We start from the raw sequence: 20,398 nt of genomic DNA, 5'->3' as shown, positions 1-20,398 counted from the left end.
TCTCTATGACTTTGACTACTCTAAGTGCCTCATAGGAAAGGAATCATATGATATTTGTCCTCCTGTGACTGGCTTGTTTCACTTGGTTTGGTGTCTTAAAGGTTCATCCATGTTGTAGCATGTATCAGTATTTCTCTCCTTTCTCAGGCTGAGTGGTGTTCCATTGTATGTATGTACCACATTTTATTTGTCTACTCATCTGTCGATGGACGCTTGGGTGGCTTCCACCTTTCGGCTGTTGTGAATAATGCTTCTATGAGCGTGGGCGTACAAATATATTTTCAAGTCCCTACTTTCACACACACACAAAAATTGTAAGTTCTTTAATCAGATATTTTAGGCTGTTTAGTCTTTCACACTGAGTCAATGGAAGAAGAGAACTATGTATATTTTGAACATAGAAGAAAAATTGGAGACTCGTGTTTGAAGTTAACATTTACCAGCCCATTGCAGCTATGCTCCGTGACAAGACAGTGGGGAAAGTCATGGCAAAGTTGTGTGGCTTCTGTGTGAGAAAATTGACTGATCCTACCCCTTCCTTTACCATCTTCAGAATTTAAATTTTCTTAATGCTTTATTTTCTAAAGATTTTAAATAAGGAAGCTCTTTCTGTCAGCAGTGTATTATAGAAATGCCTAGCTGACTTTATTTTTTATCAGTGTTATTCTTGACTAAACTTAAGTTTCATGATTGAAAAAGAAACTTCTATTGATCCTATGTTGTCTCTGAACAATTTTTTATTTACTTAAGGGATTTTTTCCCAGTATCTTATGAAACAGTAAGTTTTTAGTTTGTAAAATAACTTCACACAGGCTTCTATTTGAAATTTAAGCTTGTAGACAAAGTGTGAGCAATGGTAGTATTATATTACAAGATCTTCAAGGTATTTAAATAGGTATTCTAAAATTATATATTAATTAAGTATTCAAAAAATTATATATTAAAAATTATTCCAAAACTATATAATAAATATTTTTTAATTATTATATGCAAAGATCTTTAAGGTATTTTAAAAACAGGGATTTTTAAAATTAGTAGTAAGAAAAAAAGTTTGCAACAACATACAGTTTAGTTATTATAATTAACACAAATTTCATTTTAAACTAATTTTTGACAGCATATTTAAATTTGGATACAAAGTATGACTGTAAAATCATATGAAAAAAAAATCATATGGAATTGTTTAGAAATTATAATATCCAAAGTCCAATTGTAAAGAAAACTTCTTTTTGGAGTTTTATTCTTAAATTATCTCCAAAGTTTAGAAAAAAGTAAAGTATCTTTTGAAGATGACAAAGTAATGTATCAGTATGGTCAAATAACTAATAAAATCAAATTGCCTTCAGTAGCTAAATGATGCTATATATAAATTTATATCATTGATTTAAAATTATCACTCAGCAAAATAAATTCTCAGTAATATCACTCAAAATCACGCCTCTGTAATATTCTAAGAGGATATATCGGATTCTTCATCCTTGTACTTTTGTTAAATGCTTTTTTTTTTAACATCTTTATTGTTAAATGCTTTTTGTCACTACTTAAATTTTGCTACAATAATTTACCGTGGCTGTGAATGTGAGAAAGTTTCAAGAGATTGGCATATGAAAATGGAAAATATTCTGAGAACAAAAGAGATAAACTGCTCTGATAGGAGTTGATCTAAATCAGGAGTTCCAAACTCAGATGCTTGCAGGGGCCAAGCAGTTAACATAAATGAGTGAGGTGGTAATAAGGAGTAACGGAGACTGCAACAAACTGTAAAGCACATGTACTATCCAAACGTTTCCAAAATTAATATTTTAATTTAATGTGTGTAAGCCAGTCAAAACATTCACAGGCCGTATGTTGACAATGTTTTGATTCCTGATGTAAATATTGATATGAAACTCAGTAGTAAAGGCACAGGATTACTCTACCAGGCTCTCATAACTTTTTACGTACGTAACTCAAATGCTTTTTTTTCCCCACTAATCCCAGAATTACTCATATTTTTGTGGCCCTAAAATATGCTAAAGTTAATTTATTCTTTCTGATGTCAGTGATACGAAAAAAGGATCATAGCTGATGATAAGAAGGAATCTTATCCCAAGGGAACCTTTTCTTCCTGAAGGTGTCAGGTGAGAATTAGGTAATACTGAAGGAGAATCCACCTGTGCGCTCTTTAAATGACTGTCATTATGGTATCCATTTCAGGAGGTCAGGGACTCTGTCTCCTGCCCATTAGTGTGTCTCCAGGGCCTGGCCTCATCCCAGGGCCTAAGCAGATGCTTGGTATGTGAATGTTCAGTGCATCTTACAGCTTAATCTCAAACTGTGGTTCCCTCTCCCTGTAGATATCCGCTTGGAGCAGTGTTACTTGAAGTGGGATGAAGATGAATGCATCCATCCCGTTCCTGGGAAGTTCCGCATGGATGCCTGCTGCTGTGCAGTCGGGGCAGCTTGGGGCACTGAGTGTGAGGAGTGCCCCAAACCTGGCACCAAGGAGTACGAGACCCTGTGCCCCCGGGGGCCTGGCTTTGCTAACAGAGGGGACGTTCTTACTGGGAGGCCATTTTACAAAGGTAACCGTCAGCAGCGCATTTGGTCCCTCTGCACCAAAGCTCACCTTCCGCATTCTCTGAAGATTGATCTTGCCTTAAACATTTGATTTCCCACTTTATTTTCTTTGTTAAACAAAACATGCGACCAGCCTTATGGCCCAGGAGTATAAATCACCTATACAAGTTGGTATTGAAGTGAAGATGCTAAAAAAGACAGCTAATCTCACTTTTCTTACATCCTTCTACTGTACTGCTGCTTTCCTCAGCACAGCCTGACGAGATGCAGTCCTGATGTTGCAAAAAGTTCTCTGTCTCCCCCAAACTTTACAAAACAAATGGTCAGAAGTAAAGGGATCAGAACTGTTCAGTAAAAATACAGAATCTTTTTCACATTTGACACTTCCTGTGTGGCATCAATGTAATCATTGAAAAATTTGATATCCCCCATTTTTACTTGAGTACATTCTTTTCCATCATGTTAGATTTTTAACTTAAAATGATGGACCTACCCTTTTATTTTTTAACATCTTTATTGGAGTATAATTGCTTGACAATGGTGTGTTAGTTTCTGCTGTATAACAAAGTGAATCAGATATACATATACATATATCCCCATATCCCCTCCCTCTTGAACCTCCCTCCCACCCTCCCTATCCCACCCCTCTAGGTGGTCACAAAACACCGAGCTGATCTCCCTGTGCTATGCGGCTGCTTCCCACTAGCTATCTGTTTTACATTTGGTAGTGTATATATGTCCATGCCACTCTCTCACTTCATCCCAGCTTAAGGGTAAGCTGGACCTACTCTTTTATATCAACCAGCTCTACATTCCAGCTCTGTTCTGCCTGTAGATATCAATGAATGCAAAGCATTCCCTGGGATGTGCACGTATGGAAAGTGCAGGAATACAATTGGAAGTTTCAAGTGCCGTTGCAATAGTGGCTTTGCTCTAGACTTGGAGGAAAGAAACTGCACAGGTGAGACTATTCTTCTGTTGTACTGGGTAAGCCTTGGCTCTCTTTCTTTTGCTGTTTGGAAGTACTGCCTTTAAAAGCCCATCTTCTCACTAGGAACATGTACATTGTTCTTTTTATTTCCTTTTCCCTGTGCCTAAACCACTTCTCCAGCAAACTTGTTGTGAGAGAGCTGCAAAAGAGCATGAAAATAATATCTGTGCTACCTACAAGAACAATATAACAATAGGATTTTCAGAATATATGAGTACTAAAGAATATAGCCATTAAATCAACACTTGTATAAACTTGACATTCTGTTACAAATTTTAAGGTTTGTAATAGAGAAGTTGTAACATATTTTCCTCATCTGTGGACAGATTTCTTAATAATTATGCTTCAGGCACAATCCATATCCATACCCTTATCCATAGCCATTCTCTTTAAGAAAATATACAAAATTCCAAGTTTTTCTATTAGGCAATATAACAAATTATTCCAAACACTTGAAGTATGTCTCCAAGGTCTTATTTTCAGAACTCTCATTTTTCATATTCTCTTTGGAATTTTCCTTTTTCTCCTGCCCCCACTACGTGTTCATGATCTCCACTGAAGTGTCTCTCTTGACTTCTTCCTAGCTTCCTACTCCATACGATCCTCCTGATTCATTCTTGGCCCTACCCAGCCTAGACTATCCCCTAAGCATTTCAGAACTATCCATCTGGTCTTTTGGAGTTCTGCCGTCTTGTCTTTCTGTCGTGCCTTCCATGCCTATCCCCGACTCCTAACACCCTCGCCACTGTTTTCTCCACTCAGGGCTGCTGAATTTGGGGGGGAGAGCCTGAGAAAAGCTGACCGAGGTCCCTGCATTCACCCTCAACCAGGCCTTTGAAGCTGCTGACCGATACTTGTATTCACCTCTTTACGTCCCTTAATAAATTTCTCTTCGCAGCACTTCTAAACCTCTTCTGACTTATACACCCTCTCGTATCGCTATTCATTCCTTTTCTTCTTTATTGAAGTCAAACCTGATTGCCAGGACCCTTCTCACACACCCTCTTCTCTAGTATAAAATGTCCTTTTCCAGCCCTACTCTCTCCTCCACTTCCAGAGAAAGAAATGTGATGTTCTTCTGCAATTTTCCAGCGAAACTCTCTGCTTTCACTCTCCTTCCCTCTTCCTGCTCCAGGCCCTTCTTAGCAGAGTTCACTCCTCTCTCTCTGGCATCTCCCCCTCTTTACCAGTTTCTTTCCCTAGACCTGTAGACAAGTGCAGAGCGTCTCCTCAGCCCTCCTTTTCCCTCAAGCTACCATGCACTTTTCCTACTTTCACCTCTCATTCCTCTCTTTTAAGTAACCATTTGCTTTGTAGCCCCTGAATGATGACCTCCCTCCTTCAGGCACATATATATACTCTTGCAAAACACCTTTGCCAAGTTCAAAAAAGTCTTTCTCTCAGTGCATATTCTCCTTGACCTCTGGCCAACCCCCTCCTTGATTTTCTTCTCTCTTAGCTTCCATGGTATTTCCTATCTCAGTTGTCCTATCATGACTATGATGTTCCATCTCTAATCTTCCCAGATTCTTCTTGCCTTTGGCATTTTCCATCCCTTGGGCATTTTCCAAAGTCCTCTGCTCTCTCAACATTCTGCCTCTCAGAATTGCATCTACCATCACGCCTTTTTGGATGGCCTCTGTTGAGCTGACTCCTAGGTGCCATCTCTAGCTCTCTAGTCCTCCTGAGTTCCACTCCTGCATTTCTAACTTCCATCTGGACAGTTTCTCTTTGTTTTCGTCTCCCTTTGTCCCATCCCCCTTCCTCTGCCTAGGGACTTCCTTGGATATATTAATAGTATCATTTCACTCAGGATTGAAGCCTCAGACTTAATTTTGACACCTCCGTCTCCCAATAGACAAGTGAAAAAGTTATGTATATTCTTCCATCAAAATGGCTATTTCAAGTACTTGTACTATTTCTTCTACACTATTGCTGATGCAGGTTCAGCTCCTCAGGAAACAGATTGAGCAGAGATTAGCAGGCACGAAGGTTATTAGGGATTGGTCTTGGGAGGGAGGGGAAGGAAGCAGAAGTGGGCTGTGATGCAGTCCCAGTGTGGTCCTCAGCCCACCCGCCCCGGGAACTCTGCATCTGGGAAGCACATCACAGTTGTCTTGAGTTAGGGCACAGGGGCTAGGTGTTTATGTACCTGCATGATGAATCTTTGCATACATCTGCCCCGAGAAGGGGTGTGACTGTGAGGAAGGTCCGCTTAGCTGAGGCGCTTCCTGAAGATAGTTCTCACCTCAGGACTTTCTGCCAGCCGCAGTCCCGACAGCTGAGGGCAAGGATGCGTGAGGCCTTCCTTCCTAAAGGGGGACCTGGGCAGCACATGGCAGTCTCTACTACACTGCTGATTCCTCCAGCGTCTCCCACCCCAGTAATTTTCCAATCAGATCCTTCATTTTCACAACCACCAGGTTTTTCATCCTAAAGCAGGGCTTGGATTGTATAACTTCCCGCAAAACAACTTCTATTGACTTAGATGATCCTAGACCTAGATAAAGAAGCTTTTCCAGTTCTAACTGCCCTGTTTTTGGTGTGAAATTAGCCAAGTCACTTAATGGCTCTGAAACTCACCTCGTTTATACTGTATAAGACAGAAGTTTGTTGACACCACTGCGGTGTTGTGGGATGCAATGTGAAAGGACAGTGGGACATGGTTGGCTGCCCTTCTTCACAGCATGTAAGGCCCATCTTCTGCTCCCCATGCTGGCGCCCTCAGTAACCGTACCCATCTCACCTGTACTTGCACCCATTATCAGCCTCTCTATAACTTGCTGTTCTCTGAAATGCATTAGTTTTCTTCACCTATGCATTTTATCTCTTGCCCTTCTATTTATTCTACATCTTTAAAGTTAGAATTTCTATGCAACCTTCCAGGATCAGTTCAAAAGCCACTTCCTCCAAAATGCTAATTCTTAACAGCGAATAGCTTTCATATATACTGCCCTCTTTATGAGACAAGAACTGTTCTCAGCACTTAAGAAACATTGGTTCACTTACCCCTATGAGGCAGGTGCTACTACATGCCCCATTTTACAGATAAAGAAACTAAGGCACAGAGAAATTAAGTGACTTTCCCAAGCCCCTACACCCAGAAGATGACAGAAGTGGGATTTGTGCCCAGTCATCTGGTTCCAGAGTTCATAATCTATACTATGCAGCTCCCACCACATCACATCAGCCAAAATCTGTCCCTCCTCTGCCATTGAACTTATTCTGTGTTCTTCCTTTGGCTCTCGTCACCAGTTCCTAGATACTGATAGATAAAAATTAAGAGAATTAGTATGCATATTGTTACCTGCTTAGTTGAATCAATCAATTTTGTTAAGACTTTTGTTTCAAAGAAAGTACCTGCATTTTTTCAGTATGTCCTGCAATTGGGCAAAATCAATAGAAAAAAACCAAAAGCTGGGAGAAAGCAGGGGCTGAGACTACCCCACCACCACCACCACCCCCTACAAGAGAACGTGTGCAAATTAGCCATTTATAAATCCTGTGATAGAAAAACTTAAAAATTTAAATTCACGAGAATAAACAGATGCTGGCAAAAACATTTTTCCCAGTCTGACAAAAATATTTAAGCAAGTCATGTTTTCTCAATCTTATTTTACAGACATGCAGCTCTATTGAAAATCTTGATTTCAGGAATGGGAGATTTCTCAGAGAATCCTGTTTCTGAGAATATAAGCGCTGCTATTAAAGATTCTTATTTACTGTAGTATGTAAAAATTGACAAACGCAAAAGCCCATCATGATCGTTTGTTTTTAATTTTAAAATTAAATCAGTAGGCTCTTCCGTCTAAATATGACGCAGAAGCACAGTTGGGGCATATTCCACGGCCCTGCCATATAGGTGCGTTCTCCGGCTCAGGGTTCAGTGGTCACGTCTGCCTCTGTGGCCGTCTCTGTGGCCGGCTAGCCACCCCTGCTCAGAGGCAGCAGCCCTCACACGCCCGCACCAGGGGCGGACGTGGGCTAGTGCAGCAGAACCAGCTTGGGCTTTGCGTCGTGCGTGGGACTCCCTCCATACGGCCACTACTTCCTCGTTTGCCACCTGCCTTGATCGGCTCATATCAAAGTTGTTTGGTTCATCCTTCTGTTATCATTTCTAAGCCACAAAGAGAAATCCACAATTCCAGAATTCTTAAAGGCAAAAAGGGCCCACCTGCCTGTTGGCTGTGACAGTTTTGGCAGTTGGGGAAAGGAATGTGCCTGCAGCCCTGTCCCCCTCGAGGTGACCTCCTGAAAACGCATCCTTCTACGGCTCGCCCCTGCTTCCTCCGGCACCTTTGCTCGGAAGGCCAAATCTCTCTGTTCGTTAACACCTTCTCATCTCACTCTGGTTTTCTGAATTTCTTTTAAACCCTGTGAACTAGACATTGACGAGTGCAGGATTTCTCCTGACCTCTGTGGGAGTGGGATCTGTGTCAACACGCCGGGCAGCTTTGAGTGTGAGTGCTTCGAAGGCTACGAGAGCGGGTTCATGATGATGAAGAACTGCATGGGTAAGCCTCTGGGGTCTGCACACCGGGCTAGCACAGACTCCTTAGCGCGACCTTGGCCTGTCTCAGAGCTGTGAACAGCGTGCTTGGAAAGGAGCTGTGGCGAGAGAGAGAACAGATCTAAGTGTCAGACAGGAAATCTGCTCCTCGATGGCTCTTGGGGAGCCCCAGCCCCTTGGTGCCTTAATGGCAGTGAGATATTGAGACTGGGTTCTGCTTATTTATAGAGTCTGAAGTCACCGCAGACTAACTGCTGAGGAGGGAATCACTGAAAATGTATGGTATTGGGTGGTGAGCCCCCAAATTTATATTGTCACGCGAATCCCATGTTCTTTTCCTTACTTGTGTGTTATTACAAACACTTCTGGCATTGCCCACCTTTTAGCCCATGGTTTCATTTTTAGCAACTTATAGGACTCACCTCATGGGATACAGAAAGTGATCAGTCCAAGAGTTTTCTTTCACTTTGATTAGAGATAGAGACATATGGTGTCTGGAGTTCAGAGTGATATAAAGCGAATATTGTTTATTTTTACCTCTCATGAGTCTGCTCATTTCATACAAGTAAAAGCCTTGATAGCTCACTATCTTTTCAGAGTAGAACTTTAACCTTTTATCTAGTGATCATAGAGTGAGGAGAGCTTAGCCCATCTCTTATTAACCCATCTCTCACATTTGAGCCGCAATGACCTCAGATAATGAATCTTTCTCCCATGCTGTGTGCGTGAACGTTTTTTCCTCAGAGTTCTTTAATGGCTCTCACGTTTTTACCTTTCAGACATTGACGAATGTGAACGTAACCCTCTCCTTTGTAGGGGTGGCACCTGTGTGAACACTGAGGGCAGCTTTCAGTGTGACTGTCCACTGGGACACGAGCTGTCACCATCACGTGAGGACTGTGTGGGTGAGTTTGTCTCCTCAGCACATAAACCCTCCCAGTTCAGCCGGTAAAGATCATAAAGATCAGAGGTCATTCTCATGAACTGGTTGTTTTTGGCCTGTGAAATCTAACAGATTAAAATTTGGGAATTCAGAGTCTGTACATTTGGATTCAGGCTGTGTCTTTAGAAAATGCTTACCCCGGTTCCCCTCTTTTTCGTCACAAGTGCACTGGAAAGGACCCTGTGGGAGGGACCCTGTGTCAGGCCTTGTAGTTCCCTCCTCCAGGTCGGCTGGGATGGGACATACGCTGCCCTTGGAAGGGCTGCTCCCTGATGGTTTGCCTGTGCACACACATGTGCACAAGAATCCACTCGGTGCCCCGTGTCAGTCATCACAGGGTCTGCTCACCTGTGTGGGAGCTCACGCGCTCCCTCCAACCCCCTCCTCACAGAAGCACTGAGGCCTCTTTACTGGCCCTGAGCTCAGGATGGGGGGCGGAGGATGTAGGTGCGACCACGGCTGGTCTTGAAGAAGCGTTCCATAGGCTTTAAAGCTTTGATTTAGCCAGGAAATGTTTTCCTCACAGTAAATCTTTCTTGAAAGTGTAAGCAAATAAAACAGTTTAAAATAGACAGATCCCACACCCCCAAATAAAAACATAACTTGAGCACACCTCCCAACTACTCATGTATTTATTTATAACCCATATTTATATCGCTATGCTAATGATTAGGTGAATCTTAAATCATAGACCAGACATTTTATTTTTTTTTAATTTTTAATTTTTTTATTGAATGAAAGATTCTTTAAATTCTGTCGTGCTTTACAATTCTCAGAAGTTTTGCATTCATGCTTTTGTATAATCCCATAATAACCCTTTTTTTTTTTTAACCCCTACCGCTATCTTGCCCCTCCGCCGTTTCCTCTCCCCACTGGTAACCACTAGTTTGTTCTTTGTATCTGTGAGTCTGCTTCTTTTTTCAAACAGACATTTTTAAAAGGTGAATTTAAAGGTTTTAAATATTTTTAATTCCACTTTAATAGTTCAAAAAGCTTTTTCACACAGATAATTACAGAATATTTATTCATGGTTGTGATATCAGTGATACAGAGATCTGTTTCTAAGTTCAGTTTATTTTGCTAGTTAATTTTCATGAGTTTTATAGCTGAAAAAAAAGCTCCCCTCAATGATATAATGTACATTATAAAATATGTATTTTTGCATGTTCAATAAAATAAATATTTCATGATTATAAACATAAATTTGCCACATCGTCTTCTTAGTGATTTTGAGAATTTGGGGTGAATTTCTTGTTATATCTGATTTTTACCTTAGATTGTGTTTGACAGGTAACTTGTGTGAGGAAGTGTCATTCTACCATTTTGTTGCTCTTCTCTTTTTGCATTATTAGTGCTAGTTTCTTCCACAGATCTTTGCAGGCATTTTTTTTAAGGCATCTGCCCATCTTATAAGGGTTAGTTTCCTAAAAAACAGGCAATATAATCTGTAATCCACCTATCCAGGCCCTCTAAACACAATGCCATGAAAACTTAAAAACTAAGGGCCCTATTTTCAGCCCCTCTGTTTTGTGGAACCAGCTGTCTTTCCTCAGGAAACTTCATGTTATTTAGACAACACGTAACCATCCAGTTAAGACCAGCTGAGGGTGCCAGTGTAAATTCATAGATTAAGTATTAACAAGCTTTATTTCTGGCATGTGCTAGGTGGATGTGGTCTAATGTGGTACTCACTAGCCACACGTGGCTATTTAAATTTTATCAAAATTAAATAACGTTAAAAATTCAGTTCCTTAGTCACAGTATCCATGTTTCAAGCACTCAGTAACAGCTACATATTGGACAGCACAGATATGTAACAGTTCCATCAATGTAAAAAGTTCCACTGGAGAGCACTGTTGTAGATAGAACTAAGAGAAATATAGATTCTGGCGTTTTCTTTGAATTGCTGCAAGAGACCATCTTACTTCCCCCTGAAGTAAATAAAGCCCTTTGGAGACCATTGCTCTGATGCTGCATGTTCTTGATAGTTTAAGTGGTGTTGTGATTTCATAAAACATTAACTCTCTGTGTCTTTTTGTAGATATTAATGAATGCTCCCTGAGTGACAATCTCTGTAGAAATGGAAAATGTGTAAACATGATTGGAACTTATCAGTGCTCCTGCAATCCTGGGTACCAGGCCACGCCAGACCGGCAGGGCTGTACAGGTAAGGGTAGGCCAAACAGGTCTGGAAGTTGTATTTCTCAAGTCAGTCGAGGAATGCTTCTGGCACGGAATATATAATGACGCCGATGGGAGTCCTTTGTCCTAAAAACAAATCTAAGAATGGGGGCAGATGCCATGGTTTGGTGGTTTTGCAGAGGAACCTCTGGTTTTATAATAAGAAACATCCTATATTTCTCTCTCTATATATATTTCATCCTATATGGTATATCTGAGTTCTTTAATCTTAGGTTACTGGAGCTGAATGTCAAATGAAATGCTGTCTAAAAGGAAGTGAGAGGAACTAAGAAAGGCTAATGTCACAGTGATCAATCAACATGAATAGTGGGGAGAAAAATCCAAAGCCACTGAAGCATTGTCTGCTTAAGAAGAAGTAGAAAAACTCTCTCTCTTTTTTTTTTTTAAGGAAGTATCCCTGACAAGTAACGTTGTGGCAATGTTTTTACAGATATTGATGAATGTATGATAATGAACGGAGGCTGTGACACCCAATGCACTAATGCAGAAGGAAGCTATGAATGTAGCTGCAGTGAAGGTTATGCCCTGATGCCGGATGGGAGGTCGTGCGCAGGTACAGGAAGGAAAATACACAGACTTTGTACATCTGGTTAATCTTACCTTACAAATCTGGCTCCACATATTTTGTGTGGAACTGGATGAAAAAAAAAATGCATGAGCTTAATAAAAGTCATCCTTGTTTTTCATTTGGTTTTGATTTTGTATCATCAGATATTGATGAATGTGAAAATAATCCTGATATCTGTGATGGTGGGCAGTGTACCAACATTCCTGGAGAGTATCGCTGTCTATGTTATGATGGCTTCATGGCTTCAATGGACATGAAAACATGCATTGGTGGGTAGCATAAGAACAGGATAAATACTTATGTACAGTGTGCACACACACACACACACACACACATACGCACATAAGAAGAAAAGCCTTTTTTGGTTATTTTTAAAATTCAAACCATTGTATTAGAAGATGTAAAAGCCGAAAAGGAAGAATTATTTGAAAAAAAAAAATCCTTAGAGACAATATATTTATCTGTAATACTGTGTCCTGCAAATACATTATATTTTAAACGTTATTTGTGTATCTCATTAGTATGCTATTCAGTTTAAAAGACAGCTTTTGAATTACTAGAATAAACAAGTATTAACCAAGGTGTTGAAAATCAATTTCCTAGACGTGAATGAATGTGACTTAAATTCAAACATCTGCATGTTTGGGGAATGTGAGAACACCAAGGGATCCTTCATTTGCCACTGTCAGCTGGGGTATTCAGTAAAGAAGGGGACCACAGGATGCACAGGTAGGTCTCAAGCTTGTATCCTCTGTGTTTCAGCTTCTTATATTTCAGAGGTTAACCTTCAACATCATTTGTTCCCTGGAATTTCTTGTACTTTCACCCACACCAGGTTGTGACAGTTATGTGATGAGTAACTGGCCCAGAGCACGTGTGATGCGTTTGTCTCTTCTCTGTGGTAGATGAGCACGGTCTCAGCTACCAAGCCGCAGACCTGGCTGCGTGCTTGGACACGGAGTGGGAGAATGGGTGTGGAATCTGGCCCCCATGGTTCTGATGTGCTCCTGGTAGCTCTTGGGGCAGTGTTCACTTTCTCCTGCCCAAACAGGAGATATACATAAGGAAGAAGCACCAAAAGACCTGGAGGAATCCCAGGTGTTTGCTGAGTTTTGCAGTTCTTTTAAACTAACAAAAATTAATCTAAACTTATATTTAGACTCTTTTCCTTCCTTTCTTTCCCCCATCTTTTTCTCTCCTCTTCTCTCCTCTCTTTCCATTTGCTTTTGCCTTCTCTTCTCCCTGCCCAAATTTCCTCCCTTCCCTTTTTTTCTTTGTTCACCCCATTCATTTTATCTCTTATTCCTGTTCTCTACTAAATAGTTTTAGCCTTTTGAAGGGCGGATGGGGGTTGAACTCCCAAGGTCAGTGCTTTGGGCCAAATGTCCATTATTGCTCAAGGCTCTCACGTGGTATTTCGCTCAAGCCAGGTGGTGGGTGACTTAGACTGCAGCCTAGGCCTTAAGCTGACACCTCCAGGAAAGGGCAAGTAATGAAAGAAGAACTCTGCATGTTCATATGCATGTGTACCACATACACAGACACTGTATACATAATACTGAGAAAAGCATCTGGTCATTTTCCAGATAACATTTCCAGGGATTATTTCTATATATTCTGGCTGGCAATTTCTTTCAGGGAAGGCCTTGTTTGATTTGGATCATGAACTTCCAAATCCTGTTGGAGTCTAAACATATTAAAAGTAAAAGTGACGTTAATGTTTTCTCTGTGTTTACTTTAAAATTTTGCCTATACAGAAATCTCTTGGAAGTAGAATTAACTAGGTTGTATCTTATCTTCATATTAACTACGGTTTCTCAGATGTGGATGAGTGTGAAATTGGTGCCCACAACTGTGACATGCATGCCTCATGTCTAAACATCCCAGGAAGCTTCAAATGTAGCTGCAGAGAAGGCTGGGTTGGAAATGGCATCAAATGTATTGGTGAGTATTTTGCAAATGTAAATAACCTTTGTTAAGACACAAAATCCCTAGAGGCTCTTCTTTGCACAGTTGTTAACGTACATACTTGAATAGGAACATGCCTCTTATTTTCATTTATTCTCTTGAAAATTAAATGCTGTCTTTCGTTGCAAGATAATTCTTGCCTAAGAGTTTCCTTTAACCTTGGTATAAATGATCAAATTACAACAGTATGCCTTGGCATCTGCTTTTTAATGTGGTGTTGTTCAGTAAAAATTATTTGATGTGCAGCCAGAAATCCAAACAGCTGTAGGATGAAACATGACTAATATATTTTTCCAGTTTTTTCATAGAGTAACAGTGAGATTTAAAACCCAGTGAAATAAATGAAGGGAATGAAAAGATTTTTTTCAGATAACCTAGGTCTATAGTAAGTGGTCAATACCAGCTTCTTAATAGAAAATAGAATTCTTCTTCCAGAGAAATCTAAATGTTTTGGATTCCAAGAAGCCAGATTAGAAGGAGAATGTGAAGGCAGTTGCCATTCTCCAAGTTTTATAGTTCTTGACCAGAGTCTAATAAGTCCTTTATAGCTGTGAGGCAAGGAACTGGATTTTACCCTTGATGTCATTCATAGTGCTGCTTGGTATGTTCAGTGTTTTACGTGCCTCAACAATAAGGCATGATGCAGCTCGTGAAAATTATCCAGGTCTATTTAAAATACAGATTCAAGCTAGCAAAACCGACCTCCCCATGATTACTCATTAAAACCTGATAAGCCTGCAGCAAGAATTAAAGGATAATTTTAAGATCTCTTATTAATAATATTAGTTAATTTGAATGTACTTTCTTACCTACTCAATTGTTTTATACTTGTCAAATGTTTATGAGCTGACTCCAGAATTTGAGTTAACATAGTTTTTAAATAACTTTGCTAAGGAAGGTTCTCTCATGGTGTCACTAAGTCCACTAGCTACCCGCTTGAGTCCAGCCGTTCCTCTATCATTAATCTCACAACTTTTCAGCTATATCCCCATTTCCATTTTTCTAGTCTCATTTGTTTACTGTTTTTCTCTCCTCTAGCCTCCCTTTTTTTTTTTTGCTTCTTGTCCATCTATCACTCTGGCCAGCTATCGAAAAATAGCCTGCCGCTAATACAAAAGATTTAACCATGTCCAGGCACCTCTCCTCCAAAATGTCATCCAAATCCATCCACTCCTTTCCATCTCCATCCCCCTGCTCTCGTCGCAGCCGCAGCCGTTCTCTCTCTCAGTCTGCCCCCCACCCCAACCCTTTCTCTCTGTTAGCTGCTACAAGAACCCCCTCGTATGTTTTCTCACTCCCTCTCTGGTCCTCCCGCAATCCATTCTCCACATTGCAGCCAGGTAGATTTTTTTAAACCATGGATCTGATTTCTTCACAATTGTCATTTTAATCCATTGAATTTAGGATCAAATTCAGCTTCCTTCACATGGTTTACAAGACCCTATCGCATCTTCCCGCTATCTCTCCAGCTTCACTTTCTATCGTCCTTGGTCTCCTACATTGTGCTTTATCACTCTGACCTCCTTTAATTTTTGTCACATCAAAGCTCTTTTCCTTCTCAGTGTTTTTATACGTGCTTTTCCTTCTGCAAGGAAGACCCATCCCTACTTCCGTTCGCAGGTCAACTCTTGCTCATCCTTCAGGTGCGAAGTTAACTAAAAATTACTTCCTCAGTGGAGCTTTCCTAATTCCTGCAATCCGAATTAGACACCCTTCTTATTTCCTCATACCCTGTAACTTTTCTTCATGGTACATGTATAACAGGATTTAATTTAATTTAATTTTCTGTGTTTAACATCTGTCTTTTCCACTAGACTAGGGGCTCCATGAGGTCAAGAATCATTATCTTGGTTTCCTCATCTATAAAATGAACTTGAAAATTCTATGGTAATTGTCCTGCTCTGAAATTCAGTATTATCTTGAAAATTGACCCCTTTTCTAGTGATAAGGTAGCCAATGATAAAATTCACACTCAGTAGAAATCAGAAGGAAATCTAGGCCTGGTTTTCTTTTCAACATTATAATTCTAGTTGATTAGACAGCTCACAGAACGCTTGAAATAATTATTTTGGCCCATGTTTGTAGCATGAACATTTTGGATCATAGGTCTGAGGTCTTAGAAAATTATATAGAACTGCAACTTGACCAGTAAACTAAAATACATTCCATTTGGCCAGTTCTTGGCCAGTTTACATTTAAATTAAGACAAATGAGAATCTTCCTGGGTGTTTAAATATTCCATTTTCATTTCTGAACTTTATTGCTATGTTCTCGTGACATGCAGATCTGGACGAATGTTCTAATGGAACCCACCAGTGCAGCATAAATGCTCAGTGTGTCAATACCCCAGGCTCCTACCGCTGTGCCTGCTCCGAAGGGTTCACTGGAGATGGATTTACCTGCTCAGGTGGGTGAGGTCCTGATTTTCATGCAACGCTCTGTATGTTTTCATCATCAGAAGAAAACTGTAGGTAAAGGAGGCTGAAATCACTACCTCTGTTTTTACGCTTGACTTAAGGTGAATATGTATCTTTTGCTTACATTAAACACAAAAACCTGGAAATTTTTAAAAATAATGGCATTTATCACTATCATGTACTCTTAGTGACTGTCATTTCCTTTTATTCATTAATTAACGTAATGGTCAAAAACTACAGGCTCTGAGTCAGACCATCTGGATCCAGATCTTGCCTATGCTGCTTACCGGCCATATAGCCTTAAGTAAATGACTTAACCTGTGTGTCCTTAGTTTCTCCATTTTGAAATGGACATGGTGGTAATAATAATAATAAATACTATTTCCCTTTTTCTTTTATATCATTGAATGAATGATATGTTGGGAAAACAGCTTCTTAAAATAAAATCTATGACCTACCCAATCACTGCTATTTATTGTGTTTATCAAAATCTCAGTTTATCACATGGTATTGAAAGGATTAAATGGAATAATCCAAGTAAAGAGCTTAGAAACATGCATCATCAGAGCTTAATAAATGTGAGTAAATTCACTCTGCATTCCTTGAGGATAAAACATCCACTCATTATATTCACGTAAAAGACTAGATCATCTTGCTGGACTTAAAGAATGATACTTTTAAGCTTGAGAGATAGGTGTTTCTCAGTTGAATTTCAGTGCACACTTTAAACCCCAAATTAAAGGAGAGTTTTTTTCTGATTATTGACATCAAAAACACAGACTTACAGTTTTCTAATGCCTCTTTAAGAAAACATGTTTATTCAGTTGTAAAGCTTCCTTACTTCTAAACCTCGGGTACTGCCATCTTTCTTAGCATGTCTCTGCACCGTGGTGTGAGGGCAGGGGCATCGCCTTGGTATCAGACACAGCTGGACCTAGACCCTGGCTCAGCTGCAGATTAGATCACTGTGACTCCCAGGCATCAGTCGCCTCCTCTGAGCCTCGGGTTCTTCCTCTTCCAGACCTCACAGGATTGGTGAACTAAGTGAAAACATGAATGTCAGGCAGCTAGCACACTCCCTGGCAAATGTTAGGCCCTCAATAAACATTGGTTTCTGCCCTTCCCCCCTTTTTCCGTTTGATAGAATCAAAGAAATTGTCTTTAAGTTCTATGAATAATACTCATTTGTGTAATTAAAATAAGAATATTTTAATGAGATTGTAATGGCATGAAAGAAACTTTCCTCACTCCCCTAGAGTGTCCCTTACTTGCTTAAAAATACTTGAACTAGTGAAAAAGTTGTTTATTTTAATACTGTAATGTTTTCAAATGAATTAACACCATTTTAAGATTAATTCCAATGTTCTTGGTTATATCTAAATGATGTTGGTGTAACACAGATGCATCAAATTAGCATTAAAGAGAACTGAGACAGATGTGAGAGACACCTCGTTCCTGTTTATCATAATGGAATTGAATGTTAGGGCATAAACAGCTCTACTGTCAAGTTGTATACCCTTATTTAGGTGTATATGGATAATTGTTGTTTGATGTTAATGAGCACTAACTCAAGCCAGTGAGACTGGTTTAGTTATAGAGCGAAGAAAAAAATGTCATGAGATTTGGAACTTAATAGAGATGTAATTTGCTCCTTCAACAGATGTTGATGAGTGTGCAGAAAACATAAATCTCTGTGAGAATGGACAATGCCTCAACGTCCCAGGTGCATATCGCTGCGAGTGTGAGATGGGCTTCACTCCAGCCTCAGACAGCAGATCCTGCCAAGGTGGGTCACCAGGATTCCAACTCATTTCCAAGTTGGATCAACTACAGCAAATGAAACCACAAAAAGGGCTGAACAGGCTCCACCTGGAAGCAGAATACACAGCACATGCTGCACACATAAAAGTCATTTGTTTTAAGCATGGATTATTTTGCCGAATGAATAATGATGAAGGTGGCTTTCATCTCTTACGAAGTTTTCCTGGCCAAGAGCCAAGAGTTGGAACTTCGGCTTATTCGTTTTTTTTTTTTTTAACTATTTCTTTTTTTATCACTAAATGAATGAAATGTGGATAAACTGTTCAGCTTTTAAAATATATTGTGTACCTCAATCACTGCTATTTACTGTGTTTATCAAAATCTAAGTAGCTCATTTTTGGCATTACCTTTATGCTTTAGTCAACTGTGTGTATGTCTGGGACTGGAAGTCCTCTTCAGGGACTCATCAAGAGCTGCACCTTTTGCTTAATAGCCATGTCTCCTGCCTCTAAGTTATGACATCACCCCCTTTCCTAGAAATGGGACTTCGACACTAGTGTGATATCTTTCCAAGAAAAAGAATTTGGATTTTCTTTTACATTAGAGACTCAATTCACATTACATAGAGTTTGGGCCATCATTGTGTTCATAAGAGTACATGAAAATGTAAATAAAGGAAGAGGATTGAAAACAATTCATATGCCATAAGGTTTTAACAAAATTAGTGATTCATAGAAAACCTTAAAAAAAAAACTCAGGCTAACTGCTAGCAAAGATTATAAAATGAAACCAGATTACAGGCCTTCCCTACATGAGTATCTAATCAAATGAACAGAAATAGTAAATGCCAGCGCGCGCGTGCACACACACACACACACACACACACTCACACACTTCACCAGCATCAACCAAACAAAACTTATACAATCTGGGGTAGCTTGGAGTAGAGCCTGACTCTGCCCCACCACCAGAAGTGTCACTGAAGAAAGAAAGTGTGCCTAAAAGATCATGGAAATTTCCATAAATATCTACCATTAAAGATCATGGAAATTTCCATAAATATCTACCAATTTGGAGAGAATCAGAACGAGAGGATGAATAGGAGTCTCCGGGAAGATGATATTAGAAACTGAAAGTATTCATGCTTCTACTTTGACCTGCTAGGTTGGGCAGAATCTAAACCATTTTATACAAGGCAACTGTAGAATGAGCTTTATTTTTTTCCTAGTCCTGGTTCCTTCTAAGCATTGAAGTCAGTTAGTAGAAACTGTGAGTCAATGTGTTTATGGAATTACATGATTTATTACCCACGTCAGCTTGACAAGAATTGGTGGGAAAAGGGACAAGTTAGCAGTAGTCAGACACTTTTGCCAACATAAAATTTCAAAATTAATCCTTTATACATAAGACAGCATTTCCCTTTCATAATTCTGTTCCATTATTTGTGGCCTAAGGGTCTTCCAAAACTTCTCCCAGAACCTCCCTCAAGGTGATGCCAAATAGTTTCTGTTTACTGTACTTCCTTCTCATGTTGGCTTTCCCAAAATATGTTGTTTCCATGGAGAGAAATCCCAGTTGCCAGGGCATCTGAGAGTGGCACACATGTAGCTCACCCTGTGCTCCATTTAACCAGATGCCAAATTTTGAGATCCCCAAAATGTAATTCCATGGTTCTGCCTGTTTCTCCTTGGTTTTGTCTTCTCTCTTTCTATGAGATCTGGCACATCTAGACAGTTTATCCTGAATTTATTACTTTAATTCCTTGATATTTTCCCATCTTATTATAAATTGATGCCCCTTTGAATTGATCCTCTAATCAACATTTTCCACTCAGCATCTACCTCTAATCATAAATTCTCAGAATTTCTATAGAATTTAAAAAACTGCTGGAGTTGGCCATTTCCCAGTATTCGTCACCAAAATGGGAAAGTACAGAACCTGCAAGAACCTCCTCAGGGACAGGTTAGGACTCCATCAGATGGAGTAAACCCAGACACAGAGCGCTAAATAGTATGATTTCCGAAGAGAGAGCAGGGGCCAGGTTCACCAACAAAGAGCCCACAGAGCCCAGTGGAGGTCCTCCCATCCGTATTTCTCCTCTTCCCCCACCTTATGAAACTCTGGGCCACAGAATAGAAGCTATAATGAAACCCATACCCCAAGCTGTCTTCCAAAGAAAGCCCAAATCAAAAGAGAAGGGAGCATGTTGAGAAGCTCCATCTAAACTGTATCAGAGTACAGTTGACACTTGAATAACGTGGGGGCTAGGGACCCCTACCCTCAGCATGGGGGGAAATCTGTGTATAACTTGTAATCGGCCCTCAGTGTTCACAGTTCTCTGCATTCGCGGTTCCATGTCCACACATTTAACCAACTGCAGATAGTGTAGTTGTACTACATACCCTGTAGTATTTACTATTGAAAAAAATCCATGTATAAGTGGATCTGCACAGTTCAAATGTATGTTGTTCAAGCATCA

General features: G+C 40.0%; 1 protein-coding gene across 1 annotated transcript in view; it reads left to right on the top strand.

The window, feature by feature from the left end:
* Positions 1-20,398, top strand: part of FBN2 (fibrillin 2) — a 222,488-nt gene that overhangs the window by 150,088 nt on the left and 52,002 nt on the right. Inside the window, exons 24-34 of the mRNA XM_068535802.1 lie at positions 2,337-2,564; positions 3,395-3,520; positions 7,936-8,064; positions 8,840-8,965; positions 11,045-11,170; positions 11,636-11,758; positions 11,917-12,042; positions 12,377-12,502; positions 13,595-13,717; positions 16,026-16,148; positions 17,819-17,944. Coding sequence (XP_068391903.1) covers positions 2,337-2,564; positions 3,395-3,520; positions 7,936-8,064; positions 8,840-8,965; positions 11,045-11,170; positions 11,636-11,758; positions 11,917-12,042; positions 12,377-12,502; positions 13,595-13,717; positions 16,026-16,148; positions 17,819-17,944 — 1,482 coding nt within the window. The remainder of the gene's footprint in view (positions 1-2,336; positions 2,565-3,394; positions 3,521-7,935; positions 8,065-8,839; positions 8,966-11,044; positions 11,171-11,635; positions 11,759-11,916; positions 12,043-12,376; positions 12,503-13,594; positions 13,718-16,025; positions 16,149-17,818; positions 17,945-20,398) is intronic.

Source organism: Eschrichtius robustus, chromosome 2 (genome assembly GCF_028021215.1).
Source record: "Eschrichtius robustus isolate mEscRob2 chromosome 2, mEscRob2.pri, whole genome shotgun sequence".
Classification (NCBI taxonomy): Eukaryota; Metazoa; Chordata; class Mammalia; order Artiodactyla; family Eschrichtiidae; genus Eschrichtius; species Eschrichtius robustus.
Note: the sequence above shows the minus strand (reverse complement) of the source record. Positions and strands in the feature narration are given on the sequence as shown.